This window comes from Diaporthe amygdali (genome assembly GCF_026229845.1).
Source record: "Diaporthe amygdali strain CAA958 chromosome Unknown NODE_17_length_903054_cov_64_435670, whole genome shotgun sequence".
NCBI lineage: Eukaryota > Fungi > Ascomycota > Sordariomycetes > Diaporthales > Diaporthaceae > Diaporthe > Diaporthe amygdali.
The window spans coordinates 498,930-521,709 of NW_026517037.1; the positions used below are offsets into that span (position 1 = coordinate 498,930).

Consider the following 22,780-nt stretch of genomic DNA (forward strand, 5'->3'; position numbering starts at 1 on the left):
CGGAACGGAAATTATCCAGGGTATTCCAGTGGTTGAAAATATGACATCCGGCCCAATTGGGTAATGTAAACAAAGAAATTCGACAAGAGGCCGGCAGAGTTCCACGAGGCTGTTACACAAAGGGGACCGTGGGCCGCGGAAACGACCAAGAACGTGTGTCATGACCAGCCTGAGAATTAGCAGCCACGGAAATTCAGGCTTAATGAACAAACGACGGAGAGAGAGGTTTGACTGGATTGGCGAAATGTACAGACAAAATCACCCAAATCTTGAGTGCGAGATCGCTGAGACAAACAAGCTCGCGCATGCTCACATCTCACATATCACCCCAAGCATGACCCCATCAGCCGACGGGAACGAACCCATCCGTTGCTCACCCGGGGAATTCTCAACAAGACTCATTCAAGCACCATAGCCCCACTCCCATACCCAGTTGTCTACGATCTTCTGCGGGTCATACTTCTTCTCCTTCTCGGCGCTCACGACATCGCCAATTTCCTTCGGATGACGAGTGGCCGTGTCGGCACCATGGGGACGGTGATGGGAGGATTTGTGGGAAGCGTGATAGTGGTGGCGACTACTCTTTTTGCTGCCTCTGGAGCGGGCGGCGGAGGTAGAGCCTGGACTGTGACGGTGGGCGCCTTCTTGTGATGGGCCGGCGGCGGCGGCGGCGGTTGGGTAGCCTGCTTGGCCGGCGGCGACGAGGCCTTGCTCGGCGGGGGTGGCGGAAGGGCTTTTGGTTGTTGTTGTTGCTTGTGTGTGTTGGTGGCGGCTGACGTCTCTATTCCCACTGACTGTTAGGTTGGCAACGTCATTTGGCAGCGAATGCAAAGCAGCAGCAGCATCGTAATAACATAACGCGCAGGCGCAGCCGCTCCCAGCCACATAGTTGGTGGATGGCGGCGGCTGCTCGGGGGGTTGAATCGCAGTAGCAGCAGCAGCAAGAGCAGCGGTCTCTTCAAATAGCACTGGCTCACCAGCTGGAGGTGCCGAGGCAGCTGTCGACGCCGACGCCGACGACGCCTTGGTCGGAGGAGCGGCCTCTACGGGCCTTTGCTCCCAGATTGTTGAGAAGTCCTTGGTAAACTGATACACCCATCCACCTGGTCTTCAGTCAGCGATATGCATCTCTATGATTGATCCAGAGACGCCACTTACCATCTTCCCCAGCCTTTGCCCTCCAGTGACCGTCCCATCCGGCGCCTTCAATAGGCTCCCACTTGGACCATTCCGGCGCTGGTGGCGAGGCCGCTTCTTTCTCCTTGGATGTCTCCTTGGCTTCCTCCTTAGGTTCCTCCTTTGCTGGTTCCTTGGGAGGCTCCTTGGCGGGTTCCTTGGCTGAGGGCGGCGCAGAAGCCGGTGGTGGAGACTTCTCCACTGACGGTCTCCTCACTTCCACCCGGCGCATCACCGTCCCCGCGACGGGATGTTCACGTCGCCTTGAGTGACGATGCTTTTCCGTGTAGTACGATGACATCTTAAGATGAAAGCCTATCGCACAGATGAGAGGCAAGGGCAGGTCGTAACCAATGAGAACAGAGCGTGGGGAAAGGATCCATAGCAAGATCGAGAGAGGAGCCAGGGGGGAATCGGACGTTTATCAATTGTCAGGGAGAGAAGCACACGAGTGGGTTCTTGCGTTTGACACGCCGAGCACGTTGCAGGTGCCGGTCATCAGGGCCATTCCCTGACAGTCTGCCCGCAACGGGAGATGGGTGCCCAAGGAAAGCTTACCGGGCCTGTGGATCCCCAGGGCAGCGTGACGCACTTAATACCGCCGCCGACTATCAAATGTCGCGCAGTGGTGTGACAGGCACACACGGCTTCTGGAAACTGCCTCACTTCGCTGCCTTTTGCCGACGGCAAATGAGGCCCGTCTGTGGCTAAGAGGGCGCGCGCTGTGCGCCGTTGAGGAGTGATGAATGTGTGCTCGTGTTGTGCTGTGCTGTGCTGCGCCCTGCTTTGCTTTTCCGAGCTGTCATCTCGCAGGCACTTGCTTGCCAAAGCCACTCATGGCAAACAGCACCCTGAGTTGCACCCAACGGCGCACCAAACAAATGAGTCTCCCAAGACCGGACAGTCGTCACTAGTCTGAAGGCTGAGGTCGTGCACTTTCTGCTGCACGTTTCTGGAAGCGTCCCGCCACGCACCCGGAAGCCGGGCGGTGGTTCCAGCTATTGGCCCGAAAAGCTCAGGTGACCTTCCAATCCGAGAAGTGAACGCAAATTCCAAATGATATCAGGCTCTCATTAATCGCTGCCCTATCGTTGTTGTGGCCCAACCCGTTGGTGGTGTTCTGTTTTGCCTAGGCTGGAGACTCGCGCAGAGCTGCCCAACTGACAGGGGGCGGCCTTGTCCAGCCTCTCGCATAACGCGCTGCACCCCGTTTGTTTAGTCTTGGTCATCAAGATTATTCAACCAACAACCTCGGAGGTGGTGTGAACATCGAAAGTAATTAAATTCTATTCCAGAACGAACCGCGCTTCGGAGATATTTTCGGATGCCCACATCATCGTATCTGGCAGCCCACACGTGGCTGCTAGCCGCGCGCAGATGGCCCTGCGTAGAGTCTCTTTTCGGCCTGATGCATCTGTCAAGGACGCCCCGTGGCGGTTGGGAACCTCTGACTGCCTGTGCGCAAGTGGAAAAAGTAAGTGCATCATTGCTGCGTGGCCTTCGATTCTTTGTCCATTCGGAATTTAGCGTCTTTGATGCTTGCGGTTCGATCTCCTGGCTTTCATCGACCACGACGTGATCAGTGTCTCGTCCCATGGCTTCCACACTGGCTGCTCCATGATCTCCATGCATTTCACCTGTTGCGGCGGATCCCGTTGCCACTCAATCTTGGATCTCTCGTCTTGTTCCGGTCCGGCCCATTTCGAGGTGTATCCTTTGAGGGCTTTGAGCGCCTTGCCCTGCTCATCCGAGTACTCGAGGTTCACAGTGGGAACGACGGCAATCTTGCCCCAGCCTTTGTACCACAGGTCTTTGCAGAATAGCTCTGGCTCCCCTTGGAAGCATTCTCCCGGGTTGTTACTCCTGAAAACCACATCCCCATTCAGAATTGGGTCTGCCGAGAAGGTAACTGCACCGTTCCAGCAGCTGAAGACCTGGAAAGGCAGGTGGGAGCTGTATCGACTTTTGGTTTCATGATCGTTCCAAAACAGATTCCAAGCCTCGTCCCAGCTCCTATCCTCTGGGATTCTGAAGAAGGATTCACCGCTCATCGTCCTCGAGATCCAGACGTCGTAGAAGGTGGGATTTCGTCCGACGTAGGTCCAGTCCATCGCACAAGTCATGTCAGCACCAAGATGGCGTCGTTGATAGGTTAGCTCGAGTATGTCTTCCATGCATATGGCCACATCGTTTAGGAAGACGATGGTTGTGTCTTCCGAATAGGAGCGGATATTGTCCAGCATGGGCTGCAACGCAAGGTTCCTCAGCTCGGCCAATCTGGTTATGCGTTGGTTGTCGCCCTCCTTGGGATTGATACTGCTGGTCTCGAAGAAGTAGCGGGCAATGCCCAGTGCATCAAGCTCTGGGCGGATTGAGTCGAGGACTTCGGCGGTGCCATCGTCGCTGTTGCCCTCGACGATCGAGAGCGCGCAGTTCTCGGGGCCCAGGAAGCGGATGGTCTCCACGATGCTTCCGATGAGACGAGGCAAGAGATCGACGACCTGAGTCAAGTCCAGCGCGAAGAAATAGCTGATGAACTTGTGAGGTGAGTCGGCTGGAGGTCTCAATGTTTCATAGCGTGCCAAGACTGGAGGCGGCGGCACAGGGCACTCGAGCCGCTGAAAGGTCGCATCGGCTGGATCAAAAATGGCCCGTACGTAATCATCCACATTCTCCAACGTCTTGGTCGCTGAGACTTCAACCTCTCCCACACGTCCGCCTTCCAGACCTTCGTCGTCGATGGATGTCAGCTCCTTGTCTGGTGTGTCCACAGAGGCCTGCTGTGAAGGTGCTGCAGGATGTGACGCGTTGGCTGGGGTTTGCGCGACTTCGCCTTGGCAATGCAGTCAGTCAACCTCATCCACAGCAGAAAAGGTAGCCAGGCAGGCTGAACAAAGACGGTCGGCTCACCTGTGACAGGGAAGAATTTTTGTATTGGCTTGAACTTTTCTTCTAGTGAGTCGCGATACCAGAGCGCCAGCACGACAAGGAGTGACAGTATGGCGACTTGTCCGCCTACAATAAGCCTGAGGCGCATCTTGCAGCAAAATGGTCATGAATCGCTGCTCGCTGCTGTAAGACTGCGAAGCCTGCAAGTTGAAGAAACAGGCAACGAGACTCGACCACTCCTTTGCTCTCAGGATCCCGATCGAGAGAACCATGGATGGCCTTTCTTCGTGACATTAGCATCACGCAATCAATGCGGGTTGGCTGTACCCAGTGGCGCAGGATTGCACCCTGCGATAAGTCTATGACTGACTGAGGTCAGTAAGTATGTGACCAGTCATTCTGATGGGTCTAGTCCACTTTCAATTCACTTTGTAGCCAATCCCAGGATTCACTTCTTTAATAGCGATCAACACCGAACCCCATAGACACTCCGAGAGGATGCGCTCCTTTACATATTGGCCATTTGTACGTCTAAGCAGACAGCGCTTGTTGGTTACCTAGGCGCGTTTGTGGGTCTGCTTGACGAGCGACAGTGTGTAGGGAAGCATCTTTTATTTCCGGGCTCCCAGCCCCTGTCCAGTGGCGAGAACTTTCCGAGCTACCGGTGGGACACGACCGACCTGACCAGCGAGATATGTTGTCACCATGATCGCGAGGGCTTGTGTAATTCCAGCATTATATTATAGCTTGTGACGCATGCCGAAGAGGCTTTGTAGCGGAGATGAAGGTCAAAGGAGTGAATACGTGAGAGCCAGCAGGGGTTGAGTGACAGTAACGGCACCTGTCAGAGGGTTTCGTTCTGTTGCTTTATAGATCTCTCTGATGGCTAAAGGTCTATGTTTATATTTCTCCCAGCATCGCAGGAGATACTCATATAGATGATGAAGTGATATACGTCGTTTACATACAATCAACGTTTTCATGTCGAACAAAACTTTTCGGGGTCAAGAGCGGAATTTGTCGCAGGGCATAAACTTCAGCGTCCTCGTGCTTACATATCTCCACAGTTTCTTGTATTTGAATACTAAGGTATCTTGCATGATGCTGAAGTCCTCGAGGATAGGTCTTAGATAATTCGTAAGAAGGGACTGGACATATTGACGAGCCTGAGAGAATCTTACTTAGAGCACGAAGCTCAACGAGGCAAGCGAGAAAAGTTCCCCGACCATTGTCTATACCCTTTTATACTCACTAGTCAAAGTCACAGCTCATGCTGCCCAGGTCCATTTTCAGGGGATGCTTTGATACGGATGAGCCTGATGATACCCCGAATTTTGAAATCCTAGTTAGAACGGAGCAAGAAGGATGTTAAATTGCAGTAAAAAGCATAGAGCAATGGAAAAGCTCGTCGTTCACTTGGGCTGTGAGCAGTTTCATGTAGATATGCTCGCAGTGGGAGTCATTGACACTGCAGCATCCACACTCTTAAAGTCGCTCCGTACAATTTGTATGGCGAGGGCTTTTAGCTGCACGAAGCCAGAAAATTGACCTTGAGTTAAACTTGCATGGGACGAAATGCTTTCTGTTTTGACACGCAATTGTTGCAAAGGCGGGAAGAAACCACGTATTCCCTAATAAGTAGCCTGTTGATTCTTTAAGAGAATCTGCTGGAATTGGAAGCCTCAATCGCTGCCTCCCCTCTCCGAACACTGGTCCTGGCAACAACGAAATTAGAGGGCATCGTAGCTCCGGCTGCCTTGAAACATCTTGCCCTGCACGCAGCAACAATCTGTGGAACCACGCACAGGAAAGGGTCTGGCTGCCTTCAAAACTCCGCCAGCCTTTGAGCCCCGCTATCTCTGGTGAGCTTTACAATGTTCGGTTGCGTGGGGATTTTGCTGAAGACAAGTTCTAGTCTCGCCTCACCTCCTTCTCATTCGCCAAGTGCTCACGGTCGCCTCTCGATTGTGCTTCACATCAAGCTTTGAAGTCACCGACAAGAGAGGTAGAGGGTACTCATCCGTTGACGTTTGCAACCTGGCAGATCGCTCAAATCATCCTCCGTCGGTTTGCAACTTTCTTTGAGACCTTAATTCCCTCCCTTTCCAACATCAAAATGGCCTCGAGCGCACCATTCCACAAGTTCCTCTGGGTTGCCATCTGGGTCGGCTTGGGCTTTTTCTCAGTCGCCGCGAAGCCCATAGGAATGCCCGCTCTCGGTCCGCACCGATACATCAGCAACTTGTCCAATATCATGAATGCTACAGGAACCCTGTACGATGAGGGTTTCAACGCTGTCGAGGATCACCCACCAGCAACTTCGATCGTTGAAATGCCTGTGTGCATTGATGATGACCGCTGCGCTTCAGGCTGCATGATCACCGACGCCCCTCCGAAAGAGCTCACACTCACCTGGTAAGTGGAAACATTGAAGCTTTCAACATTACATACTGACTTGTCACACAGTACAACTCCGTCGGACTGCTCCCTTCATGACAAAGGCGTAGACGCGACGTACTCTTGCCACTCCCAGGGCATCAAAACTGCAAAGTTAAAGGATCTTGATCCCATCCCGACCGTCAAGATCATAGCGCCTTTCAGTCCCAGTTTGTATCAGGAGCATGATACACCTACGACTGATACAGAGCAGCCTGGAATGATCAGCGCCATTGACACGACCAATCCCACTCCCTTTTCGGCCCCCGCCCCGAGCCTGGAAGAACAAGTCACCATCACAATGAAGTTCGTCCAGACTAAAGTCGATGAGCCCGGTGGACAGGTGGTGGCACCTGACCCTACAGATGTACCTGACCCAGTACCTGGACAGCAGACAGTGTACATCACGCTCTCCGATGACCCAGACGCCTCAACCGCGATCTACCCGTCCGCCATCGCGCCTGCCAAGGCCGAGCCGGATTACACCAATGACCCCGAGCCTAACAAGGCCGTCATCATCCTCGGATCCATTTTCGGATTCATCGCGGCAGTGGGCCTCGCGGTCGTCTCGGTGGACCGTCTGCGCAAGCGGCGGCGAGAGAAGCGCCAGGAGCTCCAGGACAGCCAGCAGGAACACCACGACTCGATCTCGAGCGCCGAGGACATGTCGGAGCTCCTGTGGCAACAGCAGCAGACGTATGGATACTACGGCACGCAGCGGATCGCGAGTGGTGGCATTGTCCCGCAGCAGGTGGAGATCGTCCCGGCTGGCACTGAGCCTGCTGAGCTTCCCACCCCCAAGGAGGAGACGGTGGAGAAGGAGCGGCGCGATGACCACTAGGGCCCGGCTCTTAGTTCGAGTTTGATTGTATGATAAGATTTGTTTGTTTTTCTTGAAGTTCTGGGAATCTCGACGAGTAATGATGGTGAAGTGGGAGAGTGACAGATTTGACCTGTCGATATGGAATGCTTCCGTCCGGACAGTCGGACGGCTGCTCACGTCACCGGCTGGCCACCATTGACAGAAGGCCGATCTTCTGACAATCGACAGAAGGACAGCCTGCTGTGAACTTTTCCCTTCACAGAAAGACCTTCTACAGGAAGGGGTACTGGAGGACAGCCTCCATTGGGATAACTTGCCCCTTTGGACGCTTACCTCTAGAATGTCAACGTTGATTCATTTGAACAAAGGAGGTCGAGTGATGAAGAATGAGGTTCTGACAGATATTGATTCATGAATTCATGACTTGAGAATCTCTTCAAGATTGGCACATGCTGAAATAACTGATGATAGTTGAATAATGTGTGAAAAAGCGTAGCGTTCACATCTTGCACTCCGTGCTGATGACAGGGGAAGAGGCAGGAAGAGAATTCTCTAGAGAATTTGCGAGTGTTTCCAAAGCACCAAATACCAGAGAAATGACATCCAGAATATTATGTAATACAACACAAATCGAAAGGGAGAACGGACGGACTAATATGTGAGAGATGAGAGTAGACCTTGGTTGTCTTTTCTAGCTTGTTCCGTCAAGTTTTACTCAATGGGTCACATTTGACACGAAGATAATCCAGGGATCCTATAGTCCTGTATTAGTGGGCTAGTGACGTGAGATGGAAGCATGGCTGATAAAGGGGCATCGAGATGGGCGGAGAGAAAACGTGGTTTGCTGAGTTACTCTCTTTGCATGCTGCAGGTGCGTCGCAGGCTATTGTAGGCCACGTCTAGTCAAGGTGGGCTGTAGTCCTCTTTTTCGCCTTTTTGGAGGATAATGTAGCAGAACAGTGTAATCTGCGAATCTCACTCAAGCGAGAACATCACTTCTACCTATGTAGTGTGAAGTAACAGCCCTTCATGGTTGAAGCTTGTACACCTACGCATTCCAGGAACATTTTCCAGTCAAAGCTTTTTCGATAATCACCGGCAAAGCCATCAATATTCTGCAAAAGCTGAACTTCCTGTTCGTGCAGAGTTGAATGAAGCAAGGACGCCTAAAAGCTCTCTCTGAAACGCCTGCCCCAAGTGCAAGAGCAACCCTTTTGAGGAAATTCAAGGCTATCTGAGAGATGAAGCTTCAGGATTAAGTTCCACGCGCCCATTCGGATGATCTCAGCAATTCTTAGTTCACTTTAACTAAATGAGAATACACGAAGCATCTGTAAGTATGGTGAAATCAACATGAGCACCTTGATGTCGACGCCAGTGAAGTTCAACGTTTTCGCACTCTCAAAGCCTCCGCCATTCTAGAACGCTAATTTCTATCTCGTGACCCATGATCACTTACATAGCGCCGTCGTCTTAGGGGTGCTTCAAGCGGACTGGGTTTTCGCCAAAGTCTAAGCATGACGGCCTTAAATCGCCCTACGGTAGCTTCCGAGTCGGCCAACATTTTGCAAAACAAATTGTTTCTAATTTACCAACTTTGCTATATTTCTTGTCGTATATATCTCATCATCTCTCTAATATCATTCTTCCACGATTCTGGCACCGGATGCAAGCAGAAAACGAAGTCAGAGACTCCTGACAATTAAGTAGGCGATTCTCGTTGGAAAATTCTCAAGTACGACCTCATTCGACATGATTAAAGTTGAAAAAAGAAAACTGACAGTAGTAGAACGGAACAAATCTATCTTGAAACCCACGTCGCATACACATCCACACACACACACAACTCTCAAAATGATTTCACTCGGACCTTTCATCCTCATCGCAGGAATCTCAGTCGTTATCCTCCTATGCTGGGCATGGCTTCCTCTCTTCGCCATAGCCAAGCTCTTTAGGTTGGGCAGCCACCGGAATCGAGACACAGCCCTGCTTCCTGTGCGCGCCGCGGCAAACGACGTCCGCTACCGTGCCGAAGGCTTCGTCCCGCCGTCCCGGGTGCTGCGGCGCGACCCGCTAGCCTTCAACCCGGAGGTGCGCCACCACAACTACCTCAAGGCCGACCCGCGCACCATGCGCTTCCAGAATCGCGAGGCCAAGGATGCTTACGATGCCACGTTCAGGCTGGCCCGCAGGAAGAGCGGCGATGCGTTCGAGCGCCAGGGCGTGTATGGCTCCAGGCCGCGCCCGCGCTCCCGCGAGCCGAGGAGGCAAGCGACTGACTCTGCAAACCCGGGAGATGAGATCGGTATTCAAAGGCCGGAGTCTACACATAGTCGGGATCGGGTGCATGAGTAGAAGAAGTCTCTCCGCTAGGCCAAGATACAATAATGAGGTGGTTATGCAGTTGTCGGCTTTGATGCAATCTGACCTCGGACAATTTCTTCAGTTCAAGCACTCAGCAATTGGGCATTTGATACATCCGAAATAATAATTTTCGGCTTACGAGCTGGCGGTCTATATACCTAGTTGCAGGCCTATTACACGGAGTTTCCGGCAGCCTCTAACCTTGCGTGACTCCGATTTCCCTGAGTAGCTCTGGTATTCCTGACTGACTGATAAAATCCAACCTGCCAGCCTGTGCTCAATTCCGGGCGATGCGGCCAGTAGCCCTCCAGATGTCCTCATACAAGTCTATTTCCACTCCATCCCTCTTCGTAAGCCCAAACGGATCCGCCAGCTGGACGAGAGCTTCCCAGAGTCGGGCGTCATCTCCTTCAAACCTACAGCCACCCTTCCTCACGCACCCCAAGAATGGCTTCACCTCCGGTTGACAAATTGTTCCAGGCCGGGGTAGCCTCCCTGTCTGAAAATACTCCCGGACAGCGCTCGCAGTGCAGAGAGAAGGGCTTGCGTGCGAGCAATGGCCCTCCGAGTCCTGCTGTAGTACCATGCTGCCGGGGAATAGCTTCCCCGATACCCTCTTAGCATTCGCGAGTGGTGTCGCTGGGTCATACGAGTTACCGATGAAGAGAATCGGATGTGACGTGTTGGCCCATTCCTGCTTCTCGAATGCAAGACTCGGGCGCCAAGCAGGTTGCGCTGTGAGGCCCTCGCATGATAGCACATTGCGTGACCAAGTGGGACTGGCCCAGCGACTCTGAGCAGCTAGTCTTTTTCGCGCTGCGGCGAATGCCTCGCGGGTCAGATGAGTCGGCCCACCACCGACGTCCATGCAACTTATAGTTTTGAATGCGCCCGCCCACGAGTGGTAAGGCAGGCAGCTGTCCGGGTCGCCTCCGCCAGTGATGGAGTTGCAGTCGGATTCTGGCTCCAGCTGGGCGGCAGGCGTAAGGCGCGCTTGCTTCCACAACGCCATGGCGACCATTTCGGGATGAGTGCCATTTCCGGCTTCGAGGATGGGGAGGAGGTCCCAGAAGCGTTCCGCGAAGGCGAAGCTGAAGAAGATCGAGGTTAGAAGGAGGAGGTGGACGTCCCCGAAGGTAATAACCTCCGGACCCAGATTCCCGGGGAGCGACACTGCGATAGGGTTTGTCTTCAACGACGACATGATGGATGTGAATCGGGCTTCGATAGAGTCTGGGGAAGTTACGTTGAATAAACGACATTTCTCTGGGCCGGCAGCGAAGCAGTAAGTACTGTACTGGGTAACGACTTTGTCTGCGTCTTGCAGTGACTTCTCAAAGCCACCACGATAATGTTCAGCTGGGTCCATGTTCCCGTCAAGAACAATCCGAGCCACTCTGTCGGGGTGCAAAGCTGCGAAAGTCGAGCCAAGAGTCTTTGAAATTTGAAGTTAGCTTTATTCCATGACCAGCAGAATGTCATGACTTCATTTTGTAGCAGGAAACAACAATTGTGCAAATCTCGGTGACTGATTTTCATACCGTGCCATAGCTCATCCCCCAAAACTGTAGCTTTTCCTGTCCGGGGTGATAAGCGGTGCGTTGATGAACCTCCAGCTTTAAGTTCCGCCCTAACTGATTCTTGTGACTATTGTTTATTTCGAGCAGTCTACTCGCCTCTTCTGCCCTCCACTGGCCCTCTCTCTCGATGATTTCCACCATGTCCTCTACGACCTGTGCTGTATTCAGGTATGGAAGGACATCCTCTTCAGCGCCTCCAGACGAGCAGCTGGCTCCTAAGGCAGCCGCGCGAGCTCGCTCCAAACCCACCAGGCTTTCACTGTCCCATAGCAAACCGATATCAGGGAACCGCAACAGCCAAGTTTGTTGATTGAAAGCACCCGGGAAACACCTCAGCGCAGGTGTGGTGTTGTTAACACCGCGGGGATCAAAGGACAAGATGTCAAAATACTTCCCAGCCTCTTCACCGTGATTGGTGATTTCTTCAGGACCTCTCGGGCTGTCCAACACGGTCTGTAGTTGTCGCGCGTCTGACAGAACCTGATAGATTCCCGACTCCCCTGGCCCGCCGGGGTTCAAGACGACTGGGCCCCCATATCTGGCATCTGTGACGGGAACCCTGGCAGGCAGCTTGACGATAGCAATAGCAGCATATGGACCGATTCTATGCTCTTCGATTGTGGAATTCCAGTCCAGGGGCACGGAAAGTCGTGCACATTGGAATGAATCCCAACATGGCGTGTACCGCAGGGTTGTGGTCGGTGTGATGTCGGCCCAGCGAAACTCGTTGCGTCTCTGCTCGTCGTCGTTACTCACTGGCTGAAAGAATGGGGAAAGCCTTGCAAGAGACCTCCCTCCGAGATGTGCACTGATCAAACAGATAAGGAGGCAGAATGACAATGTAAGGAGGGAGGACGGCCGCTTTTTGGGTGCGGTGCCATGCTCGGGACTAGCACAAAACCCTTTACAAGAGTTCAAAGCAGGCTCGAACTTGCACGGCATCCTCAGAAGCTCTTTCAAAAGAGAGGAGGAGGATAGCGTGTTTTGGTACTGGCAAGGTGCGCTGCACGTCGTGTCTGGGGCGACGTCATACCAACAGTCCTGCCTAGAGAGATTTTAGTCCGTCTTGGGGCCACTAATTGCCTCATTCGGTGATTGGGGGAATTCCCGAACATCTCCAACCTCAATCCTATTGGTTTGGGAAGCTTAGAAGACGTGGTGAAAAACTTTATATGTGTGACAGTAGCAGGTCGCATTACTGGTCTGGTCTGGTCTGCATTGGAATTGAAGCACAATACACGAAGAAGGGGTACACTTTTAGATATACAATACGGGCTCTTGACATGGGCAACCCAAATAAGTGGCAATTACTTTTGTCTGTCACCTACTTTAGCAAAAAGCTCAATCTGTGACCCGTATGTGACTTATCTTATTTTAGCTAGATGAGGCCTAGTGGTTGGAAAGTATTTGACATCGTACACGGAACGGCAACGAGGATGACTTAAACTCGTAAGGGGGACCGTTTCATCAACAGTATCGATCATTGAGTGTTCATGAATCAAGGACCGCATACTAGTATGGCCTGTCCATACACTGTGATCCCGGAATCTGCCTGATCATTGTACAAAAGTGAAACAATTATGACTGCGTTTGCTCCCTAGTGATTCCCATGAAGTTCAGCCTGACTGTGGTCCACTTATAGCGTTTTGATGGCAAATCATGCCATTGATTCAATGAGAATTGGTAACATCATCAGTTTTCGATATTGTATCTTTGGTGACATCTTTTGCTCGACTGCCTAGTGGTTGATCCCTAAGAGGTTGACTAGGACGAGGAAGTGATTGAAAGAACCCACCTCAAGATATGCCACAGAGCATGACAAGTCTGCATGAATTAATAGCATATCTGAGTAACCGCAGACTGAAAGGTGTGATACTCGCCTACCTTACAACAATTACCAGCAAAATAGTGATTGGAGAGCAGGACTTGTGACTACATGGGTGAGTGAGTAAGGGACAGAATTGATATAAAAGCGTAGAATATTGGACTGCTCGTTCTACAGTCTTCTTCAAACATAGTATCAACAGCGACTATCGGCAAATCAAAAGCTACAGCAACTACTGCACCAAACTACCTTGCGAGAAAAGCGACTCATTTCACACATAGAGGAACGGTGTTCCTCAATCAGACAACAAAGACTCCTGCTGCAGAAGACATATCGGGGAGATAGCCTCCTAAGTGACTTGCTTATCGTGAGATACAACTGAAGCCTTGTTATCTTTAAAATATCTGAAAAGGTTGACTTCTGCAGACTCGACGACAAGCAAACACAGCAGTCTTGCGGGAAGCAACCGCGCCGAAAATGCCTGGCGAAGATCCCAATGCACGATGCACCAACTGTCATAGGCTCCTTGACCACGAAGGCAAGAAGCAGTACGGGAGCAGTGGTTGCCCCACGTGTGGCGGATCGGGAGCTGTCCGGTCCACGCAATCTCGTAGTGGGTGGACTCTATGCAGCACTTGCAGTGGTGACGGAACTGTGCGAGTTGATTATGGTCGATGCCCAGGCTACAATATTAGTTGCCCAGACGGAACTATTATCACGAAGCGACATAGACAGCACTGAGGGAGAGCAGCAGCTTCTGTTGCTGTTGGCACGCATGTGACTTTAGGATCCGGATGATACTTAGTCAATACAGCTGAAGCGTACCAGCAAACACCATAAACCTGAATCGCTAGTATATCCTTAGTGAAATGGTTCCCTTCTGCTTGTCGTATTGGGAAAAGATCTCTCTCGAAAGTGAACATCAAAGCCGAAATAGGCTGCTGCTACCTCACCTAATCTATCTGCTTGTGGCGAAGCCGTAGGGAGCTACACGTTCTCACCGTCATAAGCGTCTTTCTCCACTTCCGTCTCTGCACAATCACGGATTACATCACATATCTGAAGTACATGAATCTCCCTAAAGAACTGTCGCGGCAATACATCTAAGCCATGGGAAGGATGGGCCATATGATTTTACTATTTGTTGAGGCAGCTTGAGGTGCTGCAGCTTTTCATGGGAAGCATATGAAGAGATGAAGAGACATTGAAATTAAATCTAGTTTGAAAGGTATAGGGTCTACTGCTGTCGGTCTAAGTCAGCGTACCCACCTACTCAGGCGTGTCTTGGATTTGAGTATGGATTAACAACTATCCAGGGCATTCAGCTGACGTTGGCAGGGCTTCGTGCCTTCTGCTGCAGCAATCCGGTGCCAATCCCCTGCTCATCATCCCACATGAAATTCCTACCCAGACATTGATCCTTTCGCTGATTGTCGAAGTCGTGATGATAATTCGGTCTAAAGTATGCCCCTCAAGTCTAGGATACTTTCGACGACAGGCGGCGCTGATATCCAGAACCTGCGCCTCCGAATTGTGACTACTTAGTAGCGGCCGGGCACGGAGAAGTATTTCCAGGGTCGAAAATTTCGTCACCGGGGAAGACAGGCCAGATCTCATTGATGATGGCGGTCGAGGAGTTCCCCTTGGCACCGCTGACGCTGATAGACAACGTGTCGGACCGCACAGAGCCCCCGTCTTCTGGGTCAATCAAGGGCACAAACGTGAAGTTTCCAGTAGCCCCACAGACTTGGCCGACATCCAACCACTTGACGAGGCCTATATCACCAATTAAGGCGGAGACGTCGTAATCGGTGATGAAGTCCCCGGAGGGTTGGATGTAAAACCCGGTGAGGGTGATCCGAAAGTTGAAAAGGAGGTAGAAGTCTGCAGGTGCTCCCGTGGCGATGTTTCTCGCTTCAGACGTGTTGATGTCGTTGTCTGTTGTGAGGCCGGTGCCCCCATAATTATGTTGGGGCCATGAGTTGAGTTTCTGGGCAGTCGCCGAAGCGGCGAGCAGGAGGAGCGATGAGGCTGAGAGACGGCGGACCATGTTGACGGCGACGGCGATGGAAAAGTTCCAGGCAGAAAGATTGAATGGGAGCCTTGGTTGCAACTGAGTCGTCGGTGCTCACCGACAACTGCAAAGAGACAACTGGTTTATGTAGACCTTTTTGGAGGATGGCCTTATCATACGAACTGGCTTTTCTTGAAAAATGCCTAATAGGCAGCATAGGCAGAAGGATGGGTTGTGGGGTTCTTGCAGCTTGCTTGGGTCTAGACTGACCTCAGGTCATACCGCCTGAGCCTTGCAATTCATCTCCACAGGGCCCAGATCGTGACTCCTACGGATTGAGCTGCTAATTCGGGCCTAGCCTACTGCCAGGTCCCGCAACAACGCTCATTCCGCGAAGTTGAAGTTGCGTGAAGGTGATCGAGATTTGATTTATAACATGGCTGTTCAGACAAATCGCAAGCTGTGTCTGGCTCCTTCTTGTTTCTCTATGTATGATTGAAAAGGTACTGAAAGGGGCCTCGAAGCATCAATGTTGGGGAATACATTATCTAACGCAGTATAGTTATCATTCCTGATTTGTGTGTGCTGATCTCGCGTGTGAGGTCTTCTAGCGGGAAACGTCCGTGAAAGCGCTGTCTTCCGATCAAAGCTGAAATGGTTGCCATATCGATGTGCTCATTTGTTCCAATGAGGGGCCCAACTATGGGCGAGCAGAGTTTAGAAAGGGTCTAGAAGCTTGCTGAACATGTTACAGAATGAATCAAATATGAGCGTGCTTCCACACAAAGATAGTGTTCTGAAGCCGGCTTACTGATTCATATTCACCTTACTCAGGTATGTAAAACTAGAAGAGACCGACTGCTAGAGGGAGGGAAGACGCAGAGTAACGCGCACGTCTCACGAACAGGCCAGTTGTGTGCCTAGGACCCATAGTTCTTCTGAAGCCACTGGGTAACATTCTCTCCAAACTCTTTTGGGAATTCCAGCAACCCCCAATGACCACCGTTCAGGGTAACGTTAGTCAGTTGCGGTAGCGCGCCCGCCTGGATAAAAGGCAATATGCCCTCCTTCCTGCAGACCACGTCTTCTTCATACCCTAGGAAAAGCGATGGGACATTCACGACCTGGTTATCGGGGTTGGCCTCTTCGCTCTGTTGGCCGAATACGTGACTTTTGTACCCTAATTGGAAGTCATGTCAGTAATTTATTGAAAGAGCACATGCCCAACAATAACTTCCTGTTGATCTCAGGACAGGGGCTTGGAAGAAAAGGGAATAGCTCACAGCACACCGGGCCATCGAAACCGTCCCGCTTGAATCTCTCGATGAACGCCTTCTTCGTCTCTTCGGTAGCGTACGCTCGCCGTTTGATGTCGAATCCCTCGCCTCTATTCTCCAACGCCTTGCGCATACCGTTCTCGGTGCAGAATGTCGCCATCCATGACTCAGGCGCGTGTGCAATATCGAAGAGGATATCTGGGTTCTCGTTGAGCACCTTCGCTCCCTGGATTGAGTTCAGGTCAGCAAGTCCTCGGAAGTCCAAATTTGCGTTTCCAACCGAGGCAACTCCAGAGACCGCTAGAGCTTGTAAAGAGGGCTCCTTATCCGTCTGAAGACTACTTGAAAGCCATGTAGTGGGCACTGGAACATATAGACACATGATGGTGTTCGTTGGATTCCCAAATACCGAGAGCAGTCTCAGGGCATCGCATAACGGGAGGGGGGTATTTGCGCATATTTTCAAGATAGCATGGACATGGCAGAAGAGAATTCAGGTAACATACGTCGTCTGCAGTGAAAAGCTTCCAATACCAGAACGTGCCGTATCCAAAAACCTGTTGCGCTTGCGCCAAGAGCGCATCAAGATCCATTGGACCCTTTGTCGCGCCCATCCAAGGAACGTTGACCATGACAAGACCCGAAACCCGCTCGGGATGTAAGTTGTAGAGCATTTGAGCGGCGCGAGAGCCCCAGTCGTGGCCCAAGGAGATAACCTTGTCGACCTTCTCAGCGTCGATTATCTCCACAACATCGGCGGTCATACCGCCAAACTTGTAGGCCTCCGGATCGGTCGGCTTTGAAGTACCGCCGTATCCGAGCAGGTCCGGAGCTATGACGCCGTATCCGGCCGGCTTGAGATGGTTGACGATGAGGTCCTCCCACTCTTCGGCCTGGTCGGGGAAACCGTGGTGCAGGGCCAGGGTTGGCTTCCCAGCTGCGGCGGGGGAGACATAGTACGTATACTCAAAGCCACGCTTCGTGGTGATAGTCTTCTTGGTGAGAGTGTCCATGGTGGATGAGATGCTGTAAAGAGACGTTGGAAAGGTCGGAAGATAGACACAGGCAATAAAGATCGGATGAGATGGGAATATAGAAGGTTTTATACGCAGCAGGCTGACTTGCTTTCCTCCGTTGGCTCAACGTTGTCACCTTGTCTCCGCCGGTGTGGGGTTCACAGTATGAGCGCGCTTCCTACTGTGTCACTCCATTGAGTACATCCTTGGCTGCCCATGCAACCAAACGCTGTAGCACATCGCACTCGGCAGCAAGTTCTTGGGCTGGGGGCCTTTTTGACCAACACCTTGTCATCCTTTAAGACTTGATCGAGCGAACGATGGCGCTAGTGCTGACAATATTGACGTGCGGTTCAGAGCGCCTTGACCTGCTATTTTGACATTTGGTGCCAAGGGAGGCAAGCTAATGCTGCCTCAATGCTTGGCAGTTACTGTCTTGAGTAGCTTCCCAGCGACAGAGGAGCCAGACTTTTTCTCTATTCGATGACAAGTCCGACCTATGGTATCTACTCAGCTCAAGTTGCATTCAATTCATTGGGTGACGGATACTTTTACAAAGGAACAGAATATTAGCAATTGGTCGCATGCGATTCGTGAAATACGACTCAAGTACTGCTCGGTTTCTTGCTCTTGAGTGTATGATCATAATAGATAGAAACTGCCCTGCTTTGGAACACTTTTCAACCTGATCGAAATCAAAATGAAGGTCGTCATGTGCTGGCAGCTACTTCTCGGTCTGCTCTTGATAGCCTCTACATCGGCAAAGTCGAGGTTGAAAGCGAAATGTATACGTATAGACAAATCCATTCGCTGTTGGAATCGTCCTCAAATTTGCTAAGCCCAAAGGACACGATGCATCTCTTAGTTAAGGTCATCAAGATCATAAGAGGCATAAAGAGTAGGACCCCCATTCGGTCGGCAGCAAGACTACTGAATCATCGATGATCGCTGCTTTTGTTCAGTGGTACGAATCCTCAACCCTACGGCCCCTCGTTGAGCAACACAATTCGAGGCTGGTCCAAATGTGATCGATCCAACCAGGAATTTTTCACATATAATGTACAAGGAGGCATAGGTCAAACGAGAAAAAAAAAAGAAACATCACACTCACAAGGAAATAAGAACGGAGTGAGAGCAGCGTCAAGGCTGTCGAGCTCATATCTTGAAAGGAACATGAATTGACCTATCATTAACTACAGCCATCCTTTGACAGCGCACTATTCATGCACATACCAGATGCAATCGGAGTATGGCCCCCACTATTTGTCTCATTTATCTCTCACAACATCGACTGGATAGTCGACTAGCTCGACGAGGTCCTTAAAGCAGAGCTAGCATGGCTGAATGAGGGAGTCGCTATCATGTTCAGAAGAGAATTACTCCCACAAGACTGTCATTCTGACCCAGGAAATTGAAGAGATACGCGGGGTGTGCCGTCTGCAGTCGTGATGAGCTTATTCAAGCGGCAGTGTGAAAAGCAGGCTGGGCAGAGTAAGCTGGAGATGGTGGGCCGGGCCAGCTGTACCTGCAGGTGGATTTTAGCCTATGACAATTCTGCTGCTGCTGACAATTCGCAGACCCCACCGGCCATCAGCCGAGACCTTTTTCTTCGCTTTTTCTTCCTCAGCTGCAAGGCAACCTCATTTCTACCCGAACGTTTGATCAGCAAAAGGCATCATCCGTGAGTGCTTTTGAACAAAGCTCTCCTAGTGTATCGAAGACGCCCTGCGCCGGAGTTGTGCTGAGATGCACGAAATTGGTCGCCAGCGATGGCAAGTCGGCGTTTGTCTGAAGATAGAAGACGCCCTGTGCTGGAGAGGCTGGCACGGCGAGCACGGCGAGCGTCTCCGGCCGAGATGAATGCGACTGCTGGGGCTGCTGGCGGATTTGTTGCAGGCCTAGTCACTTGCCCTTTGGACACAATCAAAATACGGCTTCAAGCCCAAGAGGCTTATGTCCCAACAACTCTGAGCAATGGAAGAAAATCTTGTCACCAGAGGTTCTACAAGGGTACTCTCGGAACTGCGCGCGTCATATTAAGAGAAGAAGGATTTAGGGGCATTTACCGGGGAGGAAGTCTCATCGTTTTGGGATACCTCCCAACATGGGCTGTATGGTTTGCGACGTACGACAAGAGTAAGGAACTCTTGCAGAACACGTTTAGTAAGTGGTTTTCCTGACTATTCATCAGGTAGAGCTTGCACATCAGGGCTGATCAAGTTATAGATAGCACCATAGCAGTCAACTTCTGCTCCTCGATCTCTGCGGGAATGGCTTCTACTATTGTGACAAATCCAATATGGGTTCTTAAGGTGCGAGTAATGTCACAGGCACATCGGGCTAAGAGACGCTGCCCCTCAAATCTCGCAGAAATGACAACTTCATCCTACCACCGACCGCATTGGTACTACCGCTCAGGCTTCGATGCTGCTCGGAAAATATATCGATATGAGGGAGCACCTGCATTCTACGCCGGCTTGGCGCCTGCACTAGTAGGAATGTTTCACGTTGGGATCCAATTTCCGGCCTATGAATATTTGAGGCGGAAGTTCACAGGGGGTGGTATGGGCGATCCTGGAGCAAATTGGTCCTCGATTCTTTACGCGTCGATTCTTTCCAAGATTTTAGCGAGCAGTATCACATACCCACTCGAAGTAGTTCGAACAAGACTACAAAACCAACGACGCGCGATGCTGGGCCCCGAGTTCCTACTTGGGGTAAACAACTTTGCAAGCGGACGGGCATCCAATATTTTGCTTCGTCCTAAATATAGGGGAATGGTCGGCACATTCCACACCGTACTCAGAGAAGAAGGATGGAGGGCGCTGTGCGCCGGTTTGGGCACGAACATACTGCGTACAGTTCCGTCCGCAGGCGTTACAATGTTGACATATGAGTATGCGATGCAGGCCCTGAGCAGCCTCAGGAATTACGATTCGGATGATACCCTATGAAGTGTAGATATTTGAAGTATCTCATTACGATGCGCAGCTATATTAACGTAAAGCTTTCCAAATACTCGTGAGATCTGCTGTTACGTGGATTCCAAGCTTCTCCATGGCTTATTCCTGCAACGTATGCCACAGCGAAGAAGCGATGTTGTTTGGAATACGAGGCTCTGAGGACCGTGGGGAGAGCACATCCTGCCAAGAGCACAACCTCATCGCCCTCTTCGACACTGAACTGTGACACACCAAGGTGCCCCGACTCTGTGATGAAGAGAGTGCACCCACCAAGATATGGATTGAATCTCATCACACCATCGAAGAACTCGTGAAAGCCTTCCATGAAGGAAGAGTATGGACATTTGAGGTCTCCTTTTAGTACCGCCTCCCTAATCGTATCCCGCCAATTCCAGAACCAGGTAGCGATGTCTTCTGCAAAGTCAGCTGATTCCTGGGTCTCAAGAGGTGCCACAGCCGATATCCTCTTGATAGTCGAAAAGGGTAATCCTTTCAATAAGAGCTCGCCTCTCCTCGAGTGAGAGAGCAGGTGTAGGTCGACTTTGCTGTCCCCTGTGGCTCGCGCGTCAAGCTGGCTATTTGCCCACCTGCGCATAGGGTACTTCGCCGGCACTTGCAAATCTACCACCCAAGAAGGCAGACTACTTTCATAACGCAGGGGCGGGAGAGTCTCTAGGTATCTGAGCGTCCCCGAGAGCCGGATAGAGTACTTTGCAAACTGTTCATATACCTCGGGATATGACATGTCATACCTGACTGGCATAGGATCTTTGTTCGGCTCGATCCTTTGCATCAACGGCAGGAACGCATATACTTTGTCCCTCGGGTCACTCGCACCGTGTGTTCGGGCGCACTCCAATAGTCCTGAGTAAATATCGAATTGCGCCTCCAGCATCTTGCGGCTGCCGCCTTTTGTGCGTGACAGCCAAGTGCTTTGGAAGGCAATCCAGGTGAGCAGACGCAAGGTGACTGGCGACTCATTGCCGCCAAGCGATTTGATCGAATTCAGGTTCCAAGCCCAAATATTGGCGAAAGCTTCCCAGGGACATTCATGGTGACCGATAACAATAACGGCTTTGGAGGATAAGAGCTGTTCCTGAAGCGTCCACACGCGCGTAAACCAGCTGGATTCAGCAATCTCCTGAAGAATCTGCGAGTCTTCCGCGCTGCGTACGGCTGCAATCGGTTAATGAGGCTCATTAGGATAGAGAAACACGTACATATTTCACGAGGAACGAAATTACTCACTATGAACCCAAGCCCAGTTGGCGATGCGAGAGATAAAGTTCAGTCTTCGAAATTCATGTCCCGCCCAGGGACCAAAGCGTCTCATGACATAGAGCTGAGGTGATATAAACGGGTTGAAAAGCTTCACCCTGCGGAAGAAATTTGCAACGCTTGAGCGCTCAGGGCCGAGCCAGATTATGACACGCTCAGCCGACTCAAATATGTCTCCCATCATAGGTACCTGCTGGTTCTTATCCGAGGTCGACAACTGGTTGATGCAAAGGGAGTCAACCCACAGGTTCCTGCTTTGTGTCTTAAGCCTGAGATGCCGCAGTGCTGATTCGCAATTTGGAGTCACTAGGATCATCTCTCCATCGCAGAAGACCTCTTGATTGCCTCGGGGTACTCCCCAGACATAGGAAACAGCCTCGAAGTGTGTGTCATGGTCTTCAAGGGATATCTGTTTGAGGGACAGGTGGAGGGGATCATCAAAACCTCCTGCGGGCTTAAGCTCCAGAATACGAATATCTCGAGCTTGCTTTAATTGTCTATATCGGTAACGTTCGTGGACCGAGCCGCGGTTGGAACACCACCGGCGCTGCTTCGCTGAAACAAGTGGCGTGAGACAGTAGAGGCGCGGTGTCGATCGCGGTGAGACTGATCTGACCAGGTTCCGCGCTCCCCGCTTTGAGAAGGACGTGTACGCGGTAGGCATCTGGCGAAGATTCATTTGGCGGACAGAAGCCCCATAGGCTTTTTCATAACATGGTCTCACATGCTACGAGCTGGAAAAACGATGTGATCAAACTATAGAATAGTCAGGATTATTTGCTGACCATTCAAATGTTGACACCGCGGTCCCCAGCTGCAGCTGTTTTTTTGTCCCTCCGAATCGAGTGACCCCACCCTAAGCCCGCCAGCAGATCGCCGCCTTCAGATGCAATGGCCCATGCGTGGGCAGGGCTACATAGCAGACTAGACATTATCTTCCATTTTGAATACAATAAAACGATAGTAACCATCTCTAAAAATATGCACAAACTGCTGCTAGCCTATGATATGATATAATATGGCTAGGGGCCACTCCAATGTTGTCGCGTTCTCCTGAGTACTGCGGCGCACTGTCGTAAACTTCTCTGGGGCCGTATAGAATTGGCTCGGAAACTTTTTTGGTCCTGATTCGAAATAAG

General features: G+C 51.4%; 8 protein-coding genes across 8 annotated transcripts; 2 read left to right on the plus strand and 6 right to left on the minus strand.

Moving 5' to 3' along the window:
* Positions 1–402: 402 nt before the first annotated feature.
* Positions 403–1,477, minus strand: J7T55_005101 (uncharacterized protein; the record flags this gene model as incomplete). Its single annotated transcript, XM_053144467.1, has 2 exons — positions 403–1,103; positions 1,159–1,477. 2 exons carry the CDS (start codon positions 1,475–1,477, stop codon positions 403–405), a joined length of 1,020 nt encoding a protein of 339 aa, XP_052992825.1.
* Positions 1,478–2,699: 1,222 nt separating this feature from the next.
* J7T55_005102 (uncharacterized protein) lies at positions 2,700–4,213 on the minus strand (the record flags this gene model as incomplete). The annotated part of the gene is made up of 2 exons (XM_053144468.1): positions 2,700–4,009; positions 4,087–4,213. 2 exons carry the CDS (start codon positions 4,211–4,213, stop codon positions 2,700–2,702), a joined length of 1,437 nt encoding a protein of 478 aa, XP_052992826.1.
* A 1,968-nt stretch (positions 4,214–6,181) lies between these two features.
* J7T55_005103 (uncharacterized protein) lies at positions 6,182–7,342 on the plus strand (the record flags this gene model as incomplete). Its single annotated transcript, XM_053144470.1, has 2 exons — positions 6,182–6,480; positions 6,532–7,342. 2 exons carry the CDS (start codon positions 6,182–6,184, stop codon positions 7,340–7,342), a joined length of 1,110 nt encoding a protein of 369 aa, XP_052992827.1.
* A 1,836-nt stretch (positions 7,343–9,178) lies between these two features.
* On the plus strand, positions 9,179–9,679 carry J7T55_005104 (uncharacterized protein; the record flags this gene model as incomplete). The annotated part of the gene is made up of 1 exon (XM_053144471.1): positions 9,179–9,679. One exon carries the CDS (start codon positions 9,179–9,181, stop codon positions 9,677–9,679), a length of 501 nt encoding a protein of 166 aa, XP_052992828.1.
* Positions 9,680–9,965: 286 nt separating this feature from the next.
* J7T55_005105 (uncharacterized protein) lies at positions 9,966–12,210 on the minus strand (the record flags this gene model as incomplete). The annotated part of the gene is made up of 2 exons (XM_053144472.1): positions 9,966–11,123; positions 11,230–12,210. 2 exons carry the CDS (start codon positions 12,208–12,210, stop codon positions 9,966–9,968), a joined length of 2,139 nt encoding a protein of 712 aa, XP_052992829.1.
* A 2,204-nt stretch (positions 12,211–14,414) lies between these two features.
* J7T55_005106 (uncharacterized protein) lies at positions 14,415–15,143 on the minus strand (the record flags this gene model as incomplete). Its single annotated transcript, XM_053144473.1, has 2 exons — positions 14,415–14,496; positions 14,653–15,143. The coding sequence occupies 2 exons, from the start codon at positions 15,141–15,143 to the stop codon at positions 14,415–14,417; spliced, it is 573 nt and encodes a 190-aa protein (XP_052992830.1).
* An 884-nt stretch (positions 15,144–16,027) lies between these two features.
* J7T55_005107 (uncharacterized protein) lies at positions 16,028–17,397 on the minus strand (the record flags this gene model as incomplete). Its single annotated transcript, XM_053144474.1, has 3 exons — positions 16,028–16,287; positions 16,391–16,610; positions 16,891–17,397. The coding sequence occupies 3 exons, from the start codon at positions 17,395–17,397 to the stop codon at positions 16,028–16,030; spliced, it is 987 nt and encodes a 328-aa protein (XP_052992831.1).
* A 1,665-nt stretch (positions 17,398–19,062) lies between these two features.
* On the minus strand, positions 19,063–22,320 carry J7T55_005108 (uncharacterized protein; the record flags this gene model as incomplete). Its single annotated transcript, XM_053144475.1, has 4 exons — positions 19,063–19,298; positions 20,261–20,348; positions 20,485–21,539; positions 21,612–22,320. 4 exons carry the CDS (start codon positions 22,318–22,320, stop codon positions 19,063–19,065), a joined length of 2,088 nt encoding a protein of 695 aa, XP_052992832.1.
* Between the last annotated feature and the right edge of the window lie 460 nt (positions 22,321–22,780).